General features: G+C 42.2%; 4 protein-coding genes across 9 annotated transcripts; 1 reads left to right on the forward strand and 3 right to left on the reverse strand.

The window, feature by feature from the left end:
- Positions 1 to 468: 468 nt before the first annotated feature.
- On the reverse strand, positions 469 to 3,552 carry LOC135492417 (transmembrane protein 237-like). Of its 2 annotated transcripts, none has more exons than XM_064778899.1 (6): positions 3,179 to 3,552; positions 2,618 to 2,736; positions 2,246 to 2,439; positions 1,691 to 2,015; positions 1,302 to 1,479; positions 469 to 922 (listed from the first exon to the last, which is right to left on the reverse strand). In XM_064778899.1, exons 1-6 carry the CDS (start codon positions 3,545 to 3,547, stop codon positions 740 to 742), a joined length of 1,368 nt encoding a protein of 455 aa, XP_064634969.1. In that variant the 5' UTR covers positions 3,548 to 3,552; the 3' UTR covers positions 469 to 739. The 2 variants fall into 2 exon arrangements, with proteins under 2 accessions (XP_064634969.1, XP_064634968.1); XM_064778898.1 differs by having other exon boundaries at positions 2,618 to 2,739.
- Positions 3,553 to 3,990: 438 nt separating this feature from the next.
- LOC135492308 (peptide chain release factor 1-like, mitochondrial) lies at positions 3,991 to 8,257 on the reverse strand. 2 transcript variants are annotated; one of them, XM_064778685.1, is made up of 8 exons: positions 8,025 to 8,257; positions 7,079 to 7,729; positions 6,737 to 6,825; positions 5,929 to 6,112; positions 5,489 to 5,652; positions 5,201 to 5,318; positions 4,784 to 4,859; positions 3,991 to 4,421 (listed from the first exon to the last, which is right to left on the reverse strand). In XM_064778685.1, the coding sequence occupies exons 2-8, from the start codon at positions 7,593 to 7,595 to the stop codon at positions 4,163 to 4,165; spliced, it is 1,407 nt and encodes a 468-aa protein (XP_064634755.1). In that variant the 5' UTR covers positions 7,596 to 7,729; positions 8,025 to 8,257; the 3' UTR covers positions 3,991 to 4,162. The 2 variants fall into 2 exon arrangements, with proteins under 2 accessions (XP_064634755.1, XP_064634756.1); XM_064778686.1 differs by having other exon boundaries at positions 7,079 to 7,506; positions 8,025 to 8,067.
- Positions 8,258 to 10,645: 2,388 nt separating this feature from the next.
- On the forward strand, positions 10,646 to 17,689 carry LOC135492139 (cleavage and polyadenylation specificity factor subunit 3-like). The gene is made up of 13 exons (XM_064778343.1): positions 10,646 to 10,811; positions 11,904 to 11,967; positions 12,132 to 12,229; positions 12,512 to 12,818; positions 13,017 to 13,106; positions 13,575 to 13,725; positions 14,149 to 14,324; positions 14,580 to 14,738; positions 15,105 to 15,251; positions 15,552 to 15,819; positions 16,073 to 16,357; positions 16,614 to 16,777; positions 17,081 to 17,689. The coding sequence occupies exons 1-13, from the start codon at positions 10,741 to 10,743 to the stop codon at positions 17,171 to 17,173; spliced, it is 2,073 nt and encodes a 690-aa protein (XP_064634413.1). The 5' UTR covers positions 10,646 to 10,740; the 3' UTR covers positions 17,174 to 17,689.
- Positions 17,690 to 18,366: 677 nt separating this feature from the next.
- LOC135492432 (uncharacterized) lies at positions 18,367 to 20,512 on the reverse strand. 4 transcript variants are annotated; one of them, XM_064778920.1, is made up of 3 exons: positions 20,386 to 20,512; positions 19,409 to 19,619; positions 18,367 to 19,293 (listed from the first exon to the last, which is right to left on the reverse strand). In XM_064778920.1, the coding sequence occupies exons 2-3, from the start codon at positions 19,588 to 19,590 to the stop codon at positions 19,092 to 19,094; spliced, it is 384 nt and encodes a 127-aa protein (XP_064634990.1). In that variant the 5' UTR covers positions 19,591 to 19,619; positions 20,386 to 20,512; the 3' UTR covers positions 18,367 to 19,091. The 4 variants fall into 4 exon arrangements, with proteins under 4 accessions (XP_064634990.1, XP_064634988.1, XP_064634987.1 ...); XM_064778918.1 differs by having other exon boundaries at positions 20,381 to 20,474; XM_064778917.1 differs by lacking the exon at positions 20,386 to 20,512 and adding an exon at positions 19,810 to 19,929.
- Between the last annotated feature and the right edge of the window lie 1,275 nt (positions 20,513 to 21,787).

Here is a 21,787-nt window from a genome sequence, read left to right on the forward strand (position 1 = left end):
TTTGAAAGACTCTGGTGAGGGTCACCCTGGTTTATGACTGCAATTAACTTGGATCAAAGGACTGGCTTTTTCAGGCCTACGGTCCCTGTGCAGGCATACATTACTACACCTCCTGCCAGAGCTGCATTACTGCCTTAGGGTGGTGGTGTGGCTGATTTTTCTAGTCCAAATCTGCCGACTCTGTCATCAGGGGAATTCAATCCTGAATCGAAGGATGACAGAGGGTGGACACAGTCACAATCAGCCGAAAGATATGGGTTCTAATATTAGCTCGAGTATGGCAAAGTTGGTCACAGCCATTGTGAATAGCTGAGGTCCTGCGCGTATGAAACCGGCCATGGAGGAGACGCTGTATATCAACTGGACAGAAGAGGGGTCCAAGCATGGGGACACAGACTCACAGTCACAATCACTCAGCGCGAGTTACACCAAGTCAGAGACTGGCACAAACATTAACACCAACAAAACTTTACCAAATAATAATAAATAGGATGTATTGATTTTGATAAAATATTACAAAACTATACAAAATGTGCAAGTGCCAACTTCTGCTCAGTACAATCCTGAAATATCCAAACTGTGGCCGACAAAAAAGTCCACAGCCAATCATCTCAAAAATCTCTTCTGTTTTGAAATGGTGAACTATTGATAACTAGTTATCACAACACAGCACTGTCTGACCTATACTTTACAAATTAGGGTGCACAATTCTTGGCACATTCTCTTGTCTGTTGCAATTTCACACTGCACTTACAGAGTTCATTTCCCTTCCTTCACCAAGTATGTTTTCTTCTCCAGATTTCAGATTCTGTGACAAGCGGTCGTATGTTGGCTGTAGTGCGATGATAAACCAAGCCACAACAGCGAAACAGCCCCTGGCAATGTTCACGTTCCTCCAGGTGTAGATCAGATCGTCGGCAGTCTGCAAAGAATGCAATTAACACTAAGAAATAGGAATTCTCATCCTTGACTTAATTTCAACTCCCTGGGATTTTTTGACTTGGTGCTCTCACATTTTCAAATTCAGGAGCAACCACACAAGATAATGATAAAATACTTAAGGATGTCACAGGCCCGTGCTAATTTCATGATTTCACCTAAGGACAATGCATATCTTGGCCATAAGCATCTTTAGTTTAAGGCCTTGAAAAACCCATTGGTTTCTTATACACATCAATACTGAAATTATTACAGAAATATACAATCAGTGCTGCCTTGACAATTGGCAATGGGCAGGACGTAATTTCATGATTTGACGAGTGATGACCGACACATGAAAGCGTGGAGGTTTTTTTTCTTACCGTAGCATCTCCCCAGTAGAAAGTCGAGTTCACCCCATAAAGTCTCATCTTGTCATCCGTATCTGCGATGCTGAGGCTGAGAATCATGGCAACAAAGTAGAAGAGGATGGAGATGGCACCGTTCTGCATTGTCAGGCATTGAATCAGAAACCTTCGGTTCATGCGACACACATCAAATCTGAAATAGCAATGATAAAGAAATTGATACTTATAATTAATAATTTTATAAAATTATACAATTATAAGTTCAACCATTTACCATTTATTCTTTTTGCTAAGGAACTACATTTTTTGCATTTTTTTTTCATCAGGATTTGAGATAAGACATTTTTTCCAACTGAGGTATTTTGATTAGGAATATAATTTGAAAACAAGAGCAGACAACTTACCTGTCTAAAGCAGAGACTGTACAGATAACAAACATGAGATAGTAGGCCACTTGAACTGGCCATGCTATTTCGTTGTACAGGTCAAGAAATTCTGTATAGCTGTAGCCAAGGAGTATCAGCACCACAAAGCTGAACTGGCAGATGGCAAAACCGCCAAGTATTCCATGGATGAAGAGAGAGAAAATCCTCAGGCCTTTCTGGCTTGATAATGCAAAGTCTAAAGTGGATGCTCCTTTGGGCTCTTCAGTTTCTGCTGCGAGTCGACGTTCCTCAATTTCTGCCAAACGTCTGGCTAGTTTCTGTTTGTCCTCTTGTCTAAATCGGCCTGAAACAAGAACAATATAGGCCTCGAGAACCGTTCAACTATGATAGAAGAAGAAGGAACAGAGGGAGCCCAACTATGTTTCGTGAATAGTGAATGGCAAAAGAGTGTTAGTATTATAGTGGGTCACCAAGGAACCCAATGTGCCATCAAGGGAAGTAATCAACCATCTAGCAGGTAAGCTCCTCCCCCATTCACTTCTCTCTGTATCTCTCTTCTCCCACAATACTTACTCTTCTGTTCTATATATAATTTGTTTGCCGGCTGACTCTTGAGATTAACACCAGATGGTGCATTCACAACATCCTCTTCATCATCCTCATCATCTGCCTCGGTTTCAGATTTCACGCCATCAATGATGTCATCTTCCAAATCAGCAAGATCCGCAGCAAGACCACCATTGGCATATTCGTCTTTTAGATTGGTCCTATTGATTAAAGAGTCCATTATTTTTACAACAAAAAATGACATCTAAAATATATGATGAGATTCATTTACACTACCATTGAACAGACCCTGTCTTCAAAGATAGACATTTAGAGTCAAGAAAAGACAGGACTGTGGGGCCTTGGTAAGTTCTAAACTTGGATAAGACCTCCACATACCTGGATGATCTTGGAGTTCTCCTCTTTTTCTTTCTTGGTGTCCTCCTGGGTGTTTCAGGTTCACCCTCGACCTCTTCAGACTGACCAATCAAACTGTGCTGACTGCCACTGGCATCTTGCTGCTGAAAAGAACAAAATGTCAACACACCAACATTAGACCACCAAACTAAGTATTATTACACGGGGTTGATGTCATGGCTACTAAGTCAAACTGACATTGACAACAACAAGTTGGCCCCACTGGCCCCATTTCTCAGTCAATAAATATACGGTAACAAAGTGTTTATTTTAAACTTGCCAGCCGGCCATGGACATAGAGCCTAGACTAGAGGCTATGCGCCGAGCTAGACTTGATGCGCAATCCCCTCAGCAGTCAAGGCCTGGAGGTTACGTTCGTCACTGGCCAATCTTTGATGGATTCTAAATAGGGGATTCTAACACCATTCCTTACCGTCAATATGCTGCTGGGCTGTCAGTGAGTGAAATACTAGAACATTTAGGCCTACAAAACAATAATCTGCATTTGCATAGGATAGGCTATGCTACCGTCCTTTAGCTTACCTTTGGCTTCCTCGGCGACTTTTTTCGAGGTTTCCTGGCTCTTGGCGTTGCCTGATCGCCATCAACCACATCCCCACCAGTGTCAGCAGACGGCCCTTCTTCACCACCAGCAGGTTTCGGCCGAGGACGTCTCTTTTTCTTGCGGACACTTCCTTCACCAGGGCCAGGCCCAGCAGCAGAACCAGCCTGCCCACTTTCACTAAAGTCTTGCCCGTCAGCTGCCGCTTTGGCTGTAGTTGGGCGTTTCTTTTTCTTTGGTCTAGGTTTAGGAACATTCTCACTACCTTCTTTATCATCCGCTCCCCCTGTACCACCAAGGGGAGGCAGTTTTCTGCTTTTAGGCTTTTTGTTGCCAAGATCGTCCGCCATTTTGACGCTAAACTTACGCGCACTTGAAACGGTAGATGGCGCCACGAAAACTTGATACATTAGAGACGTTCCGAAATTGGACATTTACGTCACGTATTGTAGGCAGGCTAATGCGGAGTACTTTGGACGGGGGGGGGCTCCTCACTCCGGATTTGGGACAGGTTGGGGAACTTTGATCCCAAATTGGGCAGAAAACGGTCCTGATGTATCATTATAAAGTTCCATCCGCAATCCTGCTGCCGATCGCCGACAGGTCATTTTCGACAAATCCTAATACTATTTCTTGACTCCCCTTAAATCCCGACACAATAATGTATGTCGCGCCCGAAAATCCCGACCGTTTTTTGGCCTACCTGGTGTCCTGTACCAAGTAGGGGATGGATTATCAGTAACCAGAACAATCCTACATGTACAAATAAAATAACATCAATTGCAATTCCCATTCTATATTTTTTATTTAGATAAGGATATGTTTACAATGCAGATATAAACCAGCAAACTTGCCACAGCACCTAGAACACGTAGAAACAAATATTTTGTGAGAATTCAGACAACTTCAGTAGGAGTAACAGAAAGTGTCCGACAATATTTTCGAAACTCATGGTTTGAGCTAGTCTAATCAGCATCGAGTATCTCATTCAAGATTTCGATTCTGGACTCCTCCAGTAAACTTTCAATCATCTCATGCAACAACTCCTTCCCTGCTAAATATGCCTCCACATTATGTTCCGTAGCTTTAACTCGGTGGTCAGTGATTCGATCCTGGCTGTAGTTGTATGTCCTGATCTTTTCTGATCGGCCACCACTTCCAACTTGTAGCTTTCGTTTACTCTGGCGTTGGCTTGTTTGTTTTTCGAGTTCACGTTGGTATAACCTAGAAACCAAAAAAGGTGATGATCAATCATCCTTGTATATTACTACTATGTATGGTGGGACCATATTATGTGGATTCATAATTTCTATGGGGTTTGTGTGCCTAGCAGTGAAATATCATAAGTTCTATATTAAGCTATGTAAACAGAGGAGCAGTTCTCACCTGTGATACCAGCAGGAAGTGGAGCTAACTAGCTGAACTAACTGAAATACATGTAGCAGTAGTTCTGCCTTGGACAATCACCAACAGTCTTTCAGTGATAGTGGATTGTTTCTACTTGGATAATTTTACGTGATAGAAGTCCTCTGACATCAGTTCTTGAAATCAGTGGTCTCATTGGGGATGAAGCCAGAGCATATTACCGAGATTTCAAAACTTTTAATGCATTTTCTTTATTCTTGATTTGGGAACGATCACTCTGAGATTCAGCAACTACACCTGAAATAGACACAAAGATTACTTTACATCAAAAGCAAGGTTTCGATTCATCGCAACATACAATCATTTCAATAACAAACATCTAAATATGGTTAATTTGATAATCATGAATACAACAGCGCTCAGCATCTTCTCCTTAAATTTGCAACATCTTCTACATATTCAGTACAATGTAGTTCAGACAGTCTTATGGACCATGTGACATGTGGGCAAAACATGCAATTAGAATAACTCCACTGTTTTATCATGAATTCCAACTGTATTTCCTAATATTTCAAAGCACTGGAGGGGTTGGGGTACCCTAACCAAGGAATACCTCGTAAACCCCCCTGGATACATACCAGTGGGAATATGAGTGAGTCTGACCGCACTCTCCACTTTATTGATATGTTGGCCTCCCTTGCCACTGGCTCGGAATGTATCAAGTCTCAGGTCAGATGGATTAAGTTGGATGTCAATCTGGATTAAAACAGCAGAAATACTACCATAAACACGAGTAATTTCGAAGTCCTCAAAAGTAACAGTCAGTGGTTCATCCTTGAAGTATTATGAAAGCCTTGTTGGCTTGTATCATTGGAAGGGATGAAGACTAGACAGGGGGATCACAAGTAAAGTGAATTCACACTCACATCATGGGGTTGTGGCAGAATGGCCACTGTCATTGTACTCGTGTGCATCCTGCTCAACTTTTCCGTTTTTGGTATCCGCTGGACACGATGGACACCGCCTTCATACTTGAGATACTTGAAAACGTCAAGGCCGTGGATGCTGGCACTTGCCCGTCTTATTCCACCTGGAGTGATCAAAACAAAATCGTTAGTGGTTAAATCAACTCACCAGATAAGGACTCAGTTGAAGAGAGAACAAGTTTTAAAATTGTAATCACAGTACCAATAAATTTCTTGGGAGCTTTCGTAAGAGCACTTTAGTTCACTTTATTCAATCCACAGAACAGTTGAGATCATCTTTAAAACAGATCAGTACACAATGGAATGGGATAGGGTATTCCGGTCATTCGCAAGGAACAGAATATCATCTGCTGGTAAAAACAAAAATTTGTCAAACCTACCTAATTCTGTTTGCTCGCATTCAAAGACTTCGAATTTCCAACCTCGCCACGTTGCATAATTTTCATACATTGTTAAGATTTCCCTTGTGAACAACATGGCTTCCTGACCGCCGACCCCAGCATGAACTTCCAGGATGATGTCACTGTCATCGATACGTTCTGGCGGCACCATGAGGTGTAAAATCTAAAACAGCAAGAAACAGTCACATATACATGTAGAACTCCATCATGTGAAGTCACCTTGGCATCAATTCTTTGAAGTCTCTAATGAGGTTGCGTGTCTTCAAACAAAGTTCAAGTATTTTTACTTTCTACGATAACAAGTTCTTGGCACATTTTTCGTAGTGACCTCACAGTCAGAGCGCTAGCATTGAATGAAGGACACCAAATATTTTTCTCCAAAGGTTTGCTGTCTATCGACTTATTGAAGCAAGACATATCACGGATCTCGATGGCCTAGTGGTTAAGGCGCCCGCCTCGTGAACGGAAGGTCGAAGGTTCGAGGCCCGCTGGTAACCTCTTTCCGATGCGGCCGGTTGGTTAGTCGCCAGCTAGTTAAATATAGGGTACAAACTGCCTTCTCGCCAGGCGCATGGCATCAGAGATAGGAGTTTGGAAGTAAAGAGTGTCTCATAAGCCAAAAAGCTGGCTGGCCCTTTCATTAGGGGCGACACTATAATAAACAAACTTTTTTATAAGGAGGCGAACATAGCATTTTGATGGACTCTTCATTGTCATATGCCACTGGTGACAAAAAGTATCCAGGTTTCGACTTCCTTGTCTCATCCTCAGATTCAAAATAGTATACCTGATCTTCTAGTTGTTCCAGTCTTTCACTCAGTTTGCCCTGTTCTTCTTTTGTCAGCTCCAACATTTCACCATCACTGCTGTCAAGAGCTGGAAAGAAATAATAGTAAAATGTCATACAGGGAATCAAAAATACCGAAGTGCCAACAACACATTTCTGTAGAATTTAAAGACCAATTTATGTGAAGAAATCTACTGTACAAAGCCAACTTAAGCACTCAAAAACTGAAGTTTCAAGCTTGATGTTGTTTGACCTCAAGTAGTATCACTACCAGGAGATGGGTTAATAAGGAGGTAAATCAAATGACCAATGACCATTGCAGCAGCAATGCCTTACACTTACATTCTAACATCTTTTCAAGCTCCAAAAGTTCCATTTTTGTATTCTCGTATTCCTTGCAGGATTCTGCCAGAGGGGTCAGCTTCCAGTGTATCTTTCCTAATGCCATCCGCTCGTTGTCACTAACAGCATCTGGCTCCAGAAGCTTTGCCGTCAGATCATCATACTCCTCAAGAGTCTTCTTCAAATGATTTTGCAGAAGAGGGTTTTCCAAGTAAAGTTTTTCAGATCGTAAAGTATGATATGCTTGGTTGAAACTAGCTAGGGAAGTGTTAGAAGTGTTGGCATTGGCATATGGAACCTTGAGCCAAGAGGAACAACCCCAAATTCTGGTAAAACTAAATCCAATATTTTGAGATGAATATCTTTTATGACTTGACTCTATTCGTGATTCCCGAGTTCGAAATGTCCAGATACATGCTGGTCCACATCTTCTTGAAAATAAATTAGTGGCGTTATAAAGATTTCTCCAGTAGCTAGGGATGAAATGAAGCTTTTGAAACTTTATGAGTGAGCACATTTTGAAAAGTTCCAATGCACTTCAGCCTCTTCTATTGTCTATCAATCTGATGGCGACACCGTTTCAGAAACAGCAGCGGAGCAGGAGATACAAGGCCGTATTTAGCGTTGGGGGGAAGCATTCATGCATTTCACCTGGAACAAAGTCAAATGATTTTCGTCAGCCAAACCAAAAATGAGCAGAATCGACCCAAGTTTGTGAGGGAATGAGTTTCGTCCAAAAATAGATCTGTTTACATACAAATGGCAATTCATTGCAGGTACACGTCAACGGGTCATTGTCGGACGTCAGTTCGCCAAGAAAACCAAAGGAATTGAAGGATTCATTGAACTGATCAACACATCATTAGTTTTCAGTGAAGTTCAACTGTATTCCTGGATAAATCACTTTGGTATATAGGCCTAGAGAGTAAGATTACAATTAACTCACGTTAGTTTGAGTTCCGGGGAGGTAGCGCAGTAAGCACGTTGGTTTAGGGGCGCAATAACCTAGCTTATAGCGAGCAATTAGTACACTAAGATTTCAGTGATTAACATAATAGTTGCAAGTATTTGGCATTTTAGACTCATATTTCGTGCTATAATAACTACGTTGTAAACATAATGCTCAAAATTGATTCATGAAAAAGTTGTTAGGGCAATATCAAGCAAGCAGTAATGGAAAAAAGTGTAATTCCATTAACTGAATATTGTTTTTAGACACTATAACATTCTAGGCCTACTTTTCCGTAAACCACGAGAACAATGTATGTGAAAAAAACAACACATATAAGTGAGGCGCCGAGTATACAGTAATTGTAAGGTAAAGAAAAGCTCGGTCTCTAAAGTCTGGAGGTCCGGAGTCCGTAACTGTGACGGTCACGAGAGTGATTTGTTCTTACGGATAGATCGAGAGGGCGGTTTGGGGTTCCGCCGACGGTGCTCGCATGCATTAGTCGTATCCCCGAAACCTTTACAACGCGAACAAAGCTCGTGGCATCCATGACGGTATAGGAATTGACGGTGAGGTAACAAAAAAACTCATGGCATATCGGATGCGCATCCGATGACGGTAAAGAAATTGACGGTAAAGGATCTCGTGGCATATCGGATGCGCATCCGAAGACGGTAAGGGAATTGACGGTGAAGGATCTCGTGGCATATCGGATGCGCATCCGATGACGGAAAAGAAATTGACGGTAAAGGATCTCGTGGCATATCGGATGCGCATCCGAAGACGGTAAGGGAATTGACGGTGAAGGATCTCGTGGCATATCGGATGCGCATCCGATGACGGTTTTATATACATATATATACATGTATATTATATAAATTTTAGTTTTACACTATTATGTAAGTGCAAGCTCTAGTGAGCTCACACAACTGTTTGGCAGTCCTGGCTCCTCCATCGTGCTGACAACATGATGAGAGAGATGAGACAGTCACAGCCATTGGCTGCTCTGCCAAGTTGTCAACATGGTGAGAGAGATGAGGAAGTCACAGCCAGGCCGATTCAGTCCTGGCTGCTCCACCGTGTTAACAACATGATGAGAGAGATGAGGAAGTCACAACCAGGCCGAATCAGTCCTGGCTGCTCCACTGCGTTGACAACATGATGAGAGTGATGAGACAGTCACAGCCAGGCCGCATCGATCTTCGCCGTACTGCATAGTTGTTAATATGGCGAGAGAGATGAGACAGTCACAGCCAGGCCGAATCAGTTCTGGCTGCTCCACCGTGTTGACAATGATTATGGTGAGAGAGATGAGACAGTCACAGCCAGGCCAATAAATCAGTCTTGGCTGCTCTGCCAAGTTGTCAACATGGTGAGAGAGATAAGGAAGTCACAGCCAGGCCGAATCAGTCCTGGCTGCTCCACCGTGTTGACAACATGATGAGCGTGATGAGACAGTCACAGCCAGGCTGCATCAGTCTTCGCTGCACTGCCTAGTTGTTAATATGGTGAGAGAGATGAGACAGTCACAGCCAGGCCAAATAAGTCCTGGCTGCTCTGCCAAGTTGTCAACTGGTGAGCGAGATGAGACAGTCACAGCCAGGCCGAATCAGTCAGGACTGGCTGCTCCACAGTGTTGACAGCATGGTGAGAGAGATGCTCAGACGGTCACAACCAGGCCAGGTTTAAAGCACAAATCTCAGGAATATCACATCAAAAGAGTCATTTAATTCATGAAGACAATGTAACTTTTCAAATCTAGATACATGAGAAATTTATTTGATATATAGACTATGACATCTTCTCTGATATACTTCTAAATATCATACCATGAGGTGGACATCATTACAAGAAAATATCAAAATGTCCAAAATGTAAACCATGGGAAATTTTAAAGTTTTAAAAAATATATCCTGACCCAAACTTCCATTTCAGCCTGGACCTCGTTTATCTTGGACCATCACACTTGTTCCCCGATGTGGTCTCACTGCTTGAAGGAGTTGGGTCATATTTTCCCTAAACAGCTTCGTCATTGGGTTGCTGCTCATGGGTTCTGCGACTCATACACTGGGCTAGGAAATTCTTCCAGGCCTAACTCTGGTCCCCGAAGTTGCCGTTAGGCTGCTTGTAGGGGTTTTCTGCTCAGGCATCATGCTGGAGCATTTTGAGCAAGTAGAATTTGATGACTATTATTTTACATGTTCATACATCTTCATAGGAAAATGCATTTTGATGTGGACTCTGATCTCACTTTCACAGAAGTCAGAAGATCCGCCATCTTGGATCAACAAAATAGGTTGAGAGAGGCCCACTGACTATATTTTGGCCTAAAACTCGCCGATACTTTCATTGTCATTGAAATAAAAAGTTATTTTGTGAAAGAATACGACTTGGACTTGTCAGAAATATCAAATTTTTAACAAATACGCTGATAATCTGTAAGTACTAGAACCCATCAGCACGTCATCATCACGTACATTTGGGAAAAACTCCCTAACGAGACCTTACACGTTCCCAAATTTCGTGTAGCTACAAATTAATTAATCGTTTTTATCAAAAACAAATTTTCTTGATATAAGGAAAAAACATGTATATGTATCTATTTGTGAAGCCCAACTTATGTGAAATCTGTTACAGCTTTGATAAATGTTCATGAAGGAATTTGCTACCTATTTTTAGTTTGAACCCTTGCATCGGATGCTACACTGTCAGCATGGCGTCAAAAAGAAGAATCGATTCTGCAGTTCCCCAAGAAGAGAGTGATCAGCTGTTCATAAAACCCCTGTTAGTGTCAAATGTTGTGTAGAAATAAGCCCAGATATACCTGCCTTACGTAGAAATAGGCAGCGCCTTTAGGTTTGAATGGGAACCTGCTATAGCCTATAGACTAGTTCATTCCGGCATTTTTTTTGTTTTGATAGACTAGACTTAAGACTAGTCTAGACTATAGACTAGTAGAGTAGGGGCCTAGATGCTAGTAGCCTAGGCCTATATCTCTTTAGCAGTAAGTCAACTGCATCATCAGAATAGCCAGTGTAGAAGTGGAAAATGTCCCCCCCTTGGTCCTGCCGCAATGGAATGGTGTCCGGACTATTCTTAGTCTTGCACTCTGAGTCTGACAGATTCATGAAGTGCAAGCTCTAGTGAACTCACATAACTGTTGACATGGGGGAGACCCAGCAAACCCCCGTACTTCTGACATGATTTAGCTAGTGCATTGGGGGAAAGGCCCCCCAAACCCCCCCCCCCCCGGGCCCCATTACATTAGCCTCTCAATATGTCCTTCCGAGCAGCTTACCCAGGGCGAAAGAGTGGAACCCCCAAACCTTTGTGATGGTACACTCCATACAGTCCATAAATCCTTTGACACGTTTAACCCAGGGCGAGGAATGGGAACTCCTTTGATGGCACCCTAACCCCAACCCTCAACCATCTTACGTAGAAATACAAATAAACAGAAAATCACTCGAACAGTGCTTGTATTTGAAGATCTTGAAGTAGGCACCACAGGGACACGTACACAGACTGCACCCAAAAAGATTTTAATATTTGTCATTTCTCGGTCTGTTCTTCAAACCAAATAACCAGAGACAGTCCATGAAAGATACGGTTTTGATGGGCTGTTCATACCAGTAGAAAAATTGCCATTGACCGAAACCTGATCCATTTATTCCAGAATAGCTATGCTATGATCGGGAATGATTGCATCCTCACTTTGCCAGTTGGCAGATTCCACATTTTAGCAGTCTCCCTTTGTCTTAAGCGTACCATCGCCACTTCCGGGCCAACTCTGTAAAGTGTCATATTATGACTAGGGTCTGAGCTGATATTCATTAACAACCTCATAATCATTATGACTCGTGTCTTGTTTTTCAGCGGTGCTGGTCAAGAGGTTGGCCGATCATGTATCTTCATACAGTTCAAGGGCAAGAAGATTATGGTAGGAATCATTGTCATACCCCAACTGTAGTGATGGTGGGGACAAGTACAACCTTTTGAGAATCAAATGTGCAAATACTCTTTGATATTCCTGGTCCATCTATTTAGTAAAGAATGTCCCAGTACTCTGACATATTAACATTTAACATTTCAAATATGTTTCAGTTGGATTGTGGTATCCACCCTGGCAAGTCTGGCATGGAAGCACTACCATACCTCGATGTCATCAATCCAGAGGATATTGATATTCTTCTTATCAGCCAGTAAGTTCAACATATCTTATGTCAGGATAATTGTATACTACCAATAGCATGTAATACTAGGATAGCTGGAGTCGGGAGAAAACGTGCACATACATGACATTATTATCCCTGTACCATCTTTAATTGAATTCAAGTAACAAGTAGAGCAGCCTGGGCTTTGTCCAAAAGGTGTTTCTACCTTGTTATATCCAAGACTATGTGAAAAAAAACCCTCCAGGGTTTTATCGACTATTATTATAGCCCCAATTGTGTTTTTTACATAATATGAATTGCTTGTTTCAGCTTCCATTTGGACCACTGTGGTGCTCTACCCTGGTTCCTGATGAAGACGGCTTTCAAAGGAAGATGCTTCATGACCCATGCAACAAAAGCCATTTATCGTTGGCTCTTGTCTGATTATGTCAAAGTCAGCAATATTGCTACAGAACAGATGTTGTATAGTGAGACAGATATTGAGAGTAGCATGGACAAGATTGAGACTGTCAACTTTCATCAGGAAATGGATATAAATGGTGTCAAGTTTTGGTGTTATAATGCAGGCCATGTGCTGGGAGCTGCTATGTTCATGCTCGAAATTGCTGGTGTCAAGGTGAGTTTGGACTGCCTCATTAGAGTTTTATTTAAAAGGAGGCACTCTATTAAAACACAAAGAATAGGGTAGGGTCCGGTGTACATCTGTTATAACAAAACTTTTATAATTTCAAATGAAATGTCTTCAAACCAGGCAAAGATGCAACAAGGATATTTAGTGTAAACTTTTGACAGATCGTTTGATATCTTTTTCCAGATTCTCTATACCGGTGATTTCTCTCGCCAGGAGGATCGGCATTTGATGGCTGCGGAAATTCCAAATGTCAAACCGGATGTCCTAATAACAGTGAGTATGTTGTTCGACTGGCAGGTTAGAGTGAACACCATACAGGTTTATAACATGGGCAAAGATTGAATCATTTACCGTCTGCGCTATGTTGATGTTTTGCAGGCTATGAATTGGGAAGAATTCCACTATCCATTACCAATACCAATTGATATAATCAAGACCAATGACTGCTGAACAAATGCGTTTAGTGTGTATTACATGTACATGTACATACTCTCAACTCGGCTCTGTAAGACCTGATCATATATTTCTTGCCCGCCCATTACAGACATGTAGGATTACCCAAAATCACGATTCCAACCAGTGAGGTCTGACGAGAATTTTTATAGGCCTACCACCCCTAATCTGGATGAATATCCTTATGAATAAACATCATAAATGTGGTATTGGGTAGTATTATCAACCTGGTCTTATAGAGCCGAGTTGAGAGTATATGTCTCCAAGTGCAACTTGAATTTTTTCCAGGAATCCACCTATGGAACTCACATCCATGAAAACAGAGAGGAGAGAGAAAGTCGTTTCACTGGTTTAGTGCATGATATCGTCAGCAGAGGGGGTCGCTGTCTCATCCCTGTCTTTGCATTGGGACGAGCCCAGGAGCTTCTTCTTATTCTTGGTCAGTGGATTTGGTGTCATACTTCCTGTAACCTTATATAGAAAATATCAACTGGGAATTGCAGGACTGTCAACACTTGGGTGTCGTCGGCAGCATGCTCACCTCAAACTTGTGAGGTATATAGCCTCTATCACCTGTCTTGTTGTCACATGGGCTAAAATGAAGTTGTAAGCTTCCAGCAGTTGGTGTCCCTGAACAGAATAATCTGACTACCGCAGTTTCTACTCTAGAAGATAAACTAACATGGTGGGGCTGACTTGATAATGAATTCCTCTCTCCTTAGAAATTGTATGTGGTAGCCATGTTGTTTGTTCAGAAATGTCCGCAGAGAACCACAATGAACTCCTTTAAACTGAATGCTTCATTTCTGATGATACATTGTAGACTTTTAAATTTCTCTTATTTGTTTCTGATCTTTTCCAGATGAGTACTGGTCCCTGCACCCTGAGCTTCATGACATTCCCATCTACTACGCGTCGTCGCTCGCCAAGAAGTGTATGACCGTCTATCAGACGTATATTGGTGCAATGAACGAGAAGATTAGACGACAGATCGCCATTAGTAATCCTTTTGTGTTCAAACATATCTCTAATCTCAAGGTGAGATTTCAAGTTTGCCACCTTCTTTCTTTAAGAAATAACTTAATGGCAACTGACAGAGTGTGGCGACATCTATGGGGCACAGAAGTTGCCTCTGATAGCTGAGAGTTGTCGAATTCTATAGACTTGACCAGTCATTAGAAATTTCTAATGGTACCGTTTATGTGTCATGGTTGATTTCATTAATCGGTAAAGTAAGCAATTTTCTCAAGATATGCGAAATTTGTAGTTGACCCCATAGACTTCCACTTTCAGAGCATGGATCACTTCGAAGATATTGGTCCGTCAGTGGTGATGGCTAGTCCTGGTATGATGCAGAGTGGGCTGTCCCGGGAGCTGTTTGAGAACTGGTGCACCGACAAGAGGAATGGCACAATCATCGCTGGTTATTGCGTGGAAGGAACTTTGGCGAAGGTGAGTCCAAGAGTGAAATCATATCGTCCATCCTTTAAAAAAAAATTTTAACTGGCTATCGATGTTCACTTGTCTTGTTATTTTTCAATGTAACCTGACCCAGCAGACCTGACGACACATTCCCCTTTATCTAGTTGTGATCAGTGATACTGAGGTTTGGAAGCCTTGAGCCCAGAGCAAGAGAAGAAAAGCTACCCTCGGCCTTGATATGGATGTTTTAATGGTCCTGAAGTAGGTCCACCTGACAGCATGACTTTGGCGGTTTGATGAAATAAGCAGTCCTTTAGAAGACCACAGCAACAACCCCTCAATATCTGATCTCCCCAAAAGTCATCATTATCAATGAATCGTCTTACTAATTTGCAGCATATCTTATCTGAGCCGGAGGAAGTGGTTACAATGAGTGGGCAGAAGTTACCAATGAAGTGCTCAGTGGATTATATCTCATTCTCGGCTCACACAGATTATCAGCAGACTAGTGAATTTATCAGGGCTCTGCGACCAGCTCATATTGTAAGTAACCATTGTGTGGACACATTCATGCTGAACAGTTACAGCAGTAGAAACATCAATGGAACATCCTTGATCCTGGCACTGACGTTGATCTTATCCAAATTGCCACTTTGGTAAATAACTGACTGGATTTATCCATCCAGATTTAAATACGCAAGTGGTCTTGCCCTCTTTCAAACTGGCCCAGTTACCCCAACAAAGAGAGCTCTTGGCGACCAGCATAGTTGGAAACGAGTGCAATTGCAGCTTAAACTGAGCTCTAATTGAGAAGCAGAATAATGTCTCCATTTGGATTTCTAGGTTTTGGTGCATGGTGAACAAAACGAAATGGGCCGATTAAAAGCCGCGCTGATCCGGGAGTATGAAGACGACGAAGAGAACGTTGTTGAGGTTTACAATCCACGGAACACACAAGCTGTGGAGCTGACATTCCGTGGAGAGAAGATGGCTAAGGTAGTTGGAACACTTGCCTCCCAGAGACCAGCGAAGGGGGCAGCTAGCCAGGTGTCCGGGATCTTGGTGAAGAGGAACTTTAACTATCACATTATTGCACCTTCAGATTTACAGAGTGAGTATAATTGGTTAAAAAGGATCAGCATTGCTCAGTTTGCAATTGGACAACCATTCCAATGCATCAGAATTCAATGCTTGGTGCAGAGAGACATCAGATTCTCTGTGCGGGTGATGCATTGTTTAAAATCAGCAGAATTAGAATTTAGAGACTCTTCACAAAAAATCTGAATATTTTTCTCATGGAATGGACTTGAGATGAATTTGCCATTTGCATTTTCATGAAGTTATTGTGTGATATTTTCCTTCAGATTATACGAATTTGGCTACGAGTACTGTCACCCAACAACAGAGTATCTCTTACTCAGGGTCCGCCCAGCTTCTACAATACTACCTCACACAGCTGGCCGGCGATGTGGAAAGGATTGAAATCGGTGAAAAGGTCATCTTCCGTCTCTTCAAACAGATCAATGCCATCCTGGAGCAGCGAATGGTGGTGATTGAATGGATAGCTAACCCCGTCAATGACATGTATGCGGATGCTGTCCTCACCGTGGTACTAAAGGCAGAATCAGAGGCGGCTTTACGCAAAACAAGTAAGACTCAATATCTGTTCTTTCACCTTTCAGACTTGATGTGTTATTTTGCCTTCTGTCACTATTGTACCTCTGCTTTACCTGGTACGTTGCACACAGACACTGAGAATGAAACTGTCCCGGGAATAACACTAGATTCTGGAAGCTGAACACCTTTGTTGGTCTTCTGATTTGGTTTCAATCAGCTCATAAAATGGGAATTGATTGTTTTTCTTTTGCTCCTAGATGCTGAAGGTCAATCTCTTGCCCTTTACAGGTTTACCAGGCTTGGTGAAGGTTGATAAGATGCATTTCAGAGAGTGTCTGTACGAGTTACTCACGGATATGTTTGGTAAAGATTGTTTGCCAAAATTGATGAAAGGAGACAAGTTAACCGTGACGGTTGATGGGAAAGTAGCCAACATCAATTTGGATACAAGGGTAGGTCAACTTGCAAGGGTAACCTCAGACAATTTAGAAACTCCCCGTCACTTGACCCATCAATCTGCGACCTAATGGCTACTGGTGATGGACTGCCCCTTGCTGGCAAAAGACAAGATCAACTTCCACAGACAACACCTCCATGACTCCCTCCGACAGGACTGTCCATCTATAACCTCTTTTGTTTCAAGCTATAACTCCTGCTAACAATGTAGTCTGCCACATACCTTAGATACAGGCAGCTCTCTGGCCCATAAAACTTTGATTGGATTCTTTCTCGATGCCATTTCTTTTGTTTTTCAGAAAGTAGATTGTGACGAAGACGATGGTTTGCAGCAGATGGTCCAAACAGCAGTGAGCAAACTTCACAAGTCGATCACCAAGGTGCAGGTGTGAAAGGTCGCACTGTGCAAATACAGTGCAAGTCTAAAGGTTTGTGTCATTGATGACAAACTGGACATTATACATGTATACCTGGGTGGCGTTTTGCCAATTGAGACGAGGACACTAGCTCATTCAAACTGGAACGATTCTCCCACTGATAACTCATTGGAAAAAGAGTTTGTCTCATTGATCCGATTCTTGGACTTGACCGAGCTTCTTCTCTTTCCCCAGTGGATGTTCAAGACTGTAGCATTGGCCTAATAGTTGTGGTCAGCAGCTCACGAGGAGAGGAATGTCCGATATGTCTGTCCAGGAGCTAATTCACCCTGGTCAAAAGGACATTGAAATGAAGTTCTGTAGTCTGGGATGGCTGTGGTGTGCGGCTGGTTAAGATTACTTTGAACACAATGTCAGACTATAAGTGCTACAGCTGCCTGCCTTGTGATTGTATTCTACATCTTGAGATGTGCTTATAGTCTGTAATATTGTTATACATTTTTAAGAATAAGAGAATGGCACAATACGCATTGCCTGAAATTACTGTTTTGAGTAAGTTCCTGGACGAAATTTGACCTTTGTACTCTCTGTGTCAACTTCGGGTGTACTGGAAGTCCACTGGGCTGACAGTACAGCCCCTGGGTTGTTAGCTCTTGTCTGGCTGGACACGATCACAACCTTGTCACAGCTTGAAATCACAGCAAATGTGTTGGAGTGTACCAGCATAGATATGCATTGAGTTTCTGTGCCAATAGCCTTCAAGCTGGTCAATGGAACTGACCAGCTATGGATACTGTGTTGACATGCTATGTTATGCACATGTAAATTTTGTGGTTGCATCCAGGACACCTGCACAGTCGGACAAAGTCACAATCTCTTGTCTTTGTGGCAGAGACAATTTCAGTGACAGAGGCCAAACTGATTGGGGGAAAATAGTTCCCCAGTCTCCATTCCTACCCCACTCTCATCGGGGTGTTTTCTGGCATAGAGTCCCTCTCGTACATTTTTGCAAAGGCATTGACAAGTCCTGTCAAATATATCCAGTTTGCCATCAGGGTGTACTTGGGACCGATGTGATTAAAATCTTGTTTAAGACACATACTTGTTACCTGAACCCGAACTGTGGTCCACTCTGGAGAATAGTTCGATTTGGCACATGGAGTTGAGAGGTGAGAGAAGGTCACATTAACCAAGAAAAACAAAAAGTATTGACACAAAAGTACATTTATTCATTTCTAGAAAGATACATGTATGTTTTGCGGGAAACAAGATATACATGTAATGGAAGTTACAGAGACATTGCCAGTTTCTAAATCTACAAGAGATAGAAGACCTGAAAAGTTCTAATCTATGTTCATACTTGGCAGTGGAATCCAGATGAAAAGCCTGGCTGAATACAGCTGTTTATACATCTGATCAAATTGCAGAGCCCAAACCTAATTTTTAAGCACAAAGTCCCTAAGTCCCCAGGGTCAAAGCTCTATATGAAAATCATAAATATAAAAGCCATCTTTGTTTTACCCAATATGAACAAGTCAGATCTAAGAAGATATTATTTGATTAGTCATTTGTAATACTAAGAGCGGTAAGTTTGATTAAAACAAGACTTGGCCTTGAGCTGATGTGATGGCCTGACACTATCTCATTCTGGAGGTGGAGTGAAAGGAATGAATACAGGTACCATCTGAATAACTTCGATGACAGGTTTGTCCCTCTGATGAAGTCCATGAAGTGATGTCATATTTGGCTTCAACTGTGCTTGGTTATTGAACCAGGACTGGTACACTCTGTTTTTGCAATCAGTTTGTGATTCAGACCACCTCTAAGGGACAGAGCCAAGCTGCCTGTTCTTTGAAATTAACACAACTTGCGAACATTAAAAGGTCCATCAGCCAAGAAAGATAGTTAATCACTGCGATGATTGTCAGTCTCCTTAAAACTTGAAATCCTTGAAGTAGACCAGCGAGAATGTGATGATGAACATGAGGAGAACCTTATGGATGGCGTGGAACAGAAAGTTGATGAGTGACTTTCCATTATGAACGGCGAAAGGAGCGTCGAGGCAGATGTAGATGAGACCAAGGAATACGGCAAGTTTCATAGCGTCTTCCCATTGGGAGACACCCCAGTATTTGCTGAAAGGAGAGGAAAGAGATCAGAAAGTGGTGCTGAAACTCAGAATTGGCCACAACAACCAAGAAGCAAGACCTCATATGAGGGATCTTCTTGGCCTTAAGATATAGTACTTACCTCATGAGGTGTTGGACGAGGAAACAGAGGCCGACATCTGATACAACAGCTGAGAGGAGGAACCTGTTGCCATATGCTGTACCCCATGGCATCTTGTCATGGTACCAGACCAGTGAGAACAGCTCACCCAGGATGACTGAGATGACGATTGAGATGCTAACGTTCACATTGATGTCTGCCATTTTCGAGTCGTTTATTCGGAAGTTGGAACCTGAAAATAGGGTTGGAGATCAGTGCTCAGTTGTTGCTGGGATTAATCTGGGCTAACAACAAGGAGGAAATGGATCACATTAATATCAACTGGGCCAGCCCTACATAGGCCTACATGGTATAATACAATGGACTTGAAGTAGGCCTAACACCTACCTTTGAGTAACCAGACTAAATCTCTACGCACAAACCTTGCAATAATCCTGATGATGAAGCCTTGAAAGAATTGTGCAAAAGGACAGACCACCAATCTTATCCAGTCTTATATACCCGATATAGACTTGTCCGTGACTAGGTCTGACTGCACACTCATTAAGAGTGTCTATGACATCTATGATCGAGGCATGTTTGATTTAACACTTGACCTATCACCAGGCCTTACAAAGACCCACTCGGTGGATTCGTCACTAAAGCAGGGTCAAAGTAATGACACTTAAATGGGGCGAGATTTCCTGGCAGTGACTTATTAAATGCTTGATGACACAGACTGTAACCACTGAGAGAAGCTTTCAAAGAAGTTTGGATTATAGAGGTCAACCTGAACTGAACTGACCATAGTCTTCCACAGACAGATAATCATAAGATGACAGAGAAGCCCTACTTCATCTGTATCAAAATAGTGTCCTTTAAGTGTTGTATATACCGTTTAAGGAGGTGTTCACACTTGAGATTTATACGGAAAACCCTTCTATGTAGAGAGATGCATAGTAGTCCCATTGAGGGTTGATATAATCATGATGTCCCCCTAAATTCAAAACTTACCTTACCTGGTCTGTGTTGTGATGTCTCCCTGTTGACTGAGCCACAAAAGATGCCTCGCCTGACACCAAACAATAGAGAACGAGGTCGGTTCCCGCCAATTCCTTAACATAACAATCCCGAGCGTCCAATGAAGAGCTGGTATTCAGCGCGAATAGTCTTACATAATCTCCAGGTAGATGGTGATGGATGTGGTAGGCTAACGGGTGCTTCAGAGTAAAGGGTCAGTTGTCACCGACGCGCATTGGCGACATCCTTAAATGCCAACGCCGTTCGTTAAAAATGAAGCGTGTCAAGTGTGTCTACATACTAAATATGAATTTCAGCATTGCCGTTGAAGAGACGGATATGCAAGTACTATAAAAGCCAGGTTTAAACAAAGTCCAATGCATGATAACTGCACAACGGCATTGTGTGAAATTGCATTTCTATTTTCCTTTAATGTTCGCTTCTCCGGCCCCATCCTCGGCACCCAGTGGTTTTCTATATGCTCCAGCTCTCGCTATACGTAGGAGTATCAAAAACCTGAAGCTCAGGATGCTCCGGCCCGCGAATTTTTTTCCTGAACCTTTGGGGCACTATAGTGTACATTTGTACAGGGACTTTCAGCCAAATCAGATTTCGACAATTACATGACGTCAGAAGTCTTAGAAACTTTAGAGCAGTTGGTAGAGCGCTCCTCAGAAATGGCAGAATACGATGTTCGATCCAAAGGTCGCGAATCCGATTGTGGACAACCTTTTTTCTTTTTCTTTCTTTTTCTTTACATTTTATTTTTATAATGCGTTTCTTTTCCCTGTTATTTAGATTTTAGATTTTGAGTTATGCTGCCTGCAGCATACCTTCAGACTGAGGGCAATAACAATAGCCCATCCCCAAGATCCAAGGGATAGTCCTTTAGATATAATATTGAGTATTGGCATATTCTTTCACGTTCTTTCTCTAGCCTGGCGTAATTAAAGCCTTTGCAAATCACAAAATCTATAAGCTGTAGGATTTACATTAATAAACGTTCGATTTAACACAAGTTTTTCATTCCCTCGACGTTGGCCTCAGCTCAGTATCACAGCACTAGTAATCCGCAAATTTGAAAAGCCGTCTGCTTCGTCTGGCTTTCATTCAATGTTTCAATGTGACCTTGTCCCCCTTTGGAGCAAAACTGCTGAGTAGCATGTTGCAGGTCGGTGCTATTTACCATGGGCACCAGAATGGATCGGCGTTTTTCTGTGGCTCCCTGAACTTCTCAAAGTTTCTGGCTGGCGTTCAAACCATATTACCCCCTCTCAACCAATCAGATTGTCCCATTGCCTCACACCTCCAACATACCTCCAAAAGTTCTAAAATGAAAAGCAAGCATTAATAATTCAGATTCAACTTTACAACGGAACAGTGAAATAGTTAGAAGTAAAC

Source organism: Lineus longissimus, chromosome 8, assembly GCF_910592395.1.
Source record: "Lineus longissimus chromosome 8, tnLinLong1.2, whole genome shotgun sequence".
NCBI classification, from domain to species: Eukaryota; Metazoa; Nemertea; class Pilidiophora; order Heteronemertea; family Lineidae; genus Lineus; species Lineus longissimus.

What these genes read in the sequence shown, in the direction of transcription:
- LOC135492417 (XM_064778898.1), bottom strand. Translation starts at nt 3,547, where the DNA reads ATGGCGGACGATCTTGGCAACAAAAAGCCTAAAAGCAGAAAACTGCCT. An exon ending in AGAACTCCAAGATCATCCAG is followed by an intron (nt 2,440 to 2,617) that starts GTATGTGGAGGT and finishes TTTAATCAATAG; the next exon opens with GACCAATCTAAAAGACGAAT. An exon ending in TCTACTGGGGAGATGCTACG is followed by an intron (nt 923 to 1,301) that starts GTAAGAAAAAAA and finishes CATTCTTTGCAG; the next exon opens with ACTGCCGACGATCTGATCTA.
- LOC135492308 (XM_064778685.1), bottom strand. Translation starts at nt 7,595, where the DNA reads ATGTGCTCACTCATAAAGTTTCAAAAGCTTCATTTCATCCCTAGCTAC. An exon ending in ATGCGAGCAAACAGAATTAG is followed by an intron (nt 5,653 to 5,928) that starts GTAGGTTTGACA and finishes TGATCACTCCAG; the next exon opens with GTGGAATAAGACGGGCAAGT. An exon ending in TTAAAAGTTTTGAAATCTCG is followed by an intron (nt 4,422 to 4,783) that starts GTAATATGCTCT and finishes TTTGGTTTCTAG; the next exon opens with GTTATACCAACGTGAACTCG.
- LOC135492139 (XM_064778343.1), top strand. Translation starts at nt 10,741, where the DNA reads ATGGCGTCAAAAAGAAGAATCGATTCTGCAGTTCCCCAAGAAGAGAGT. An exon ending in AACATATCTCTAATCTCAAG is followed by an intron (nt 14,325 to 14,579) that starts GTGAGATTTCAA and finishes TTCCACTTTCAG; the next exon opens with AGCATGGATCACTTCGAAGA. An exon ending in ACATCAATTTGGATACAAGG is followed by an intron (nt 16,778 to 17,080) that starts GTAGGTCAACTT and finishes TTTGTTTTTCAG; the next exon opens with AAAGTAGATTGTGACGAAGA.
- LOC135492432 (XM_064778920.1), bottom strand. Translation starts at nt 19,590, where the DNA reads ATGGCAGACATCAATGTGAACGTTAGCATCTCAATCGTCATCTCAGTC. An exon ending in CTCGTCCAACACCTCATGAG is followed by an intron (nt 19,294 to 19,408) that starts GTAAGTACTATA and finishes CTCTCCTTTCAG; the next exon opens with CAAATACTGGGGTGTCTCCC.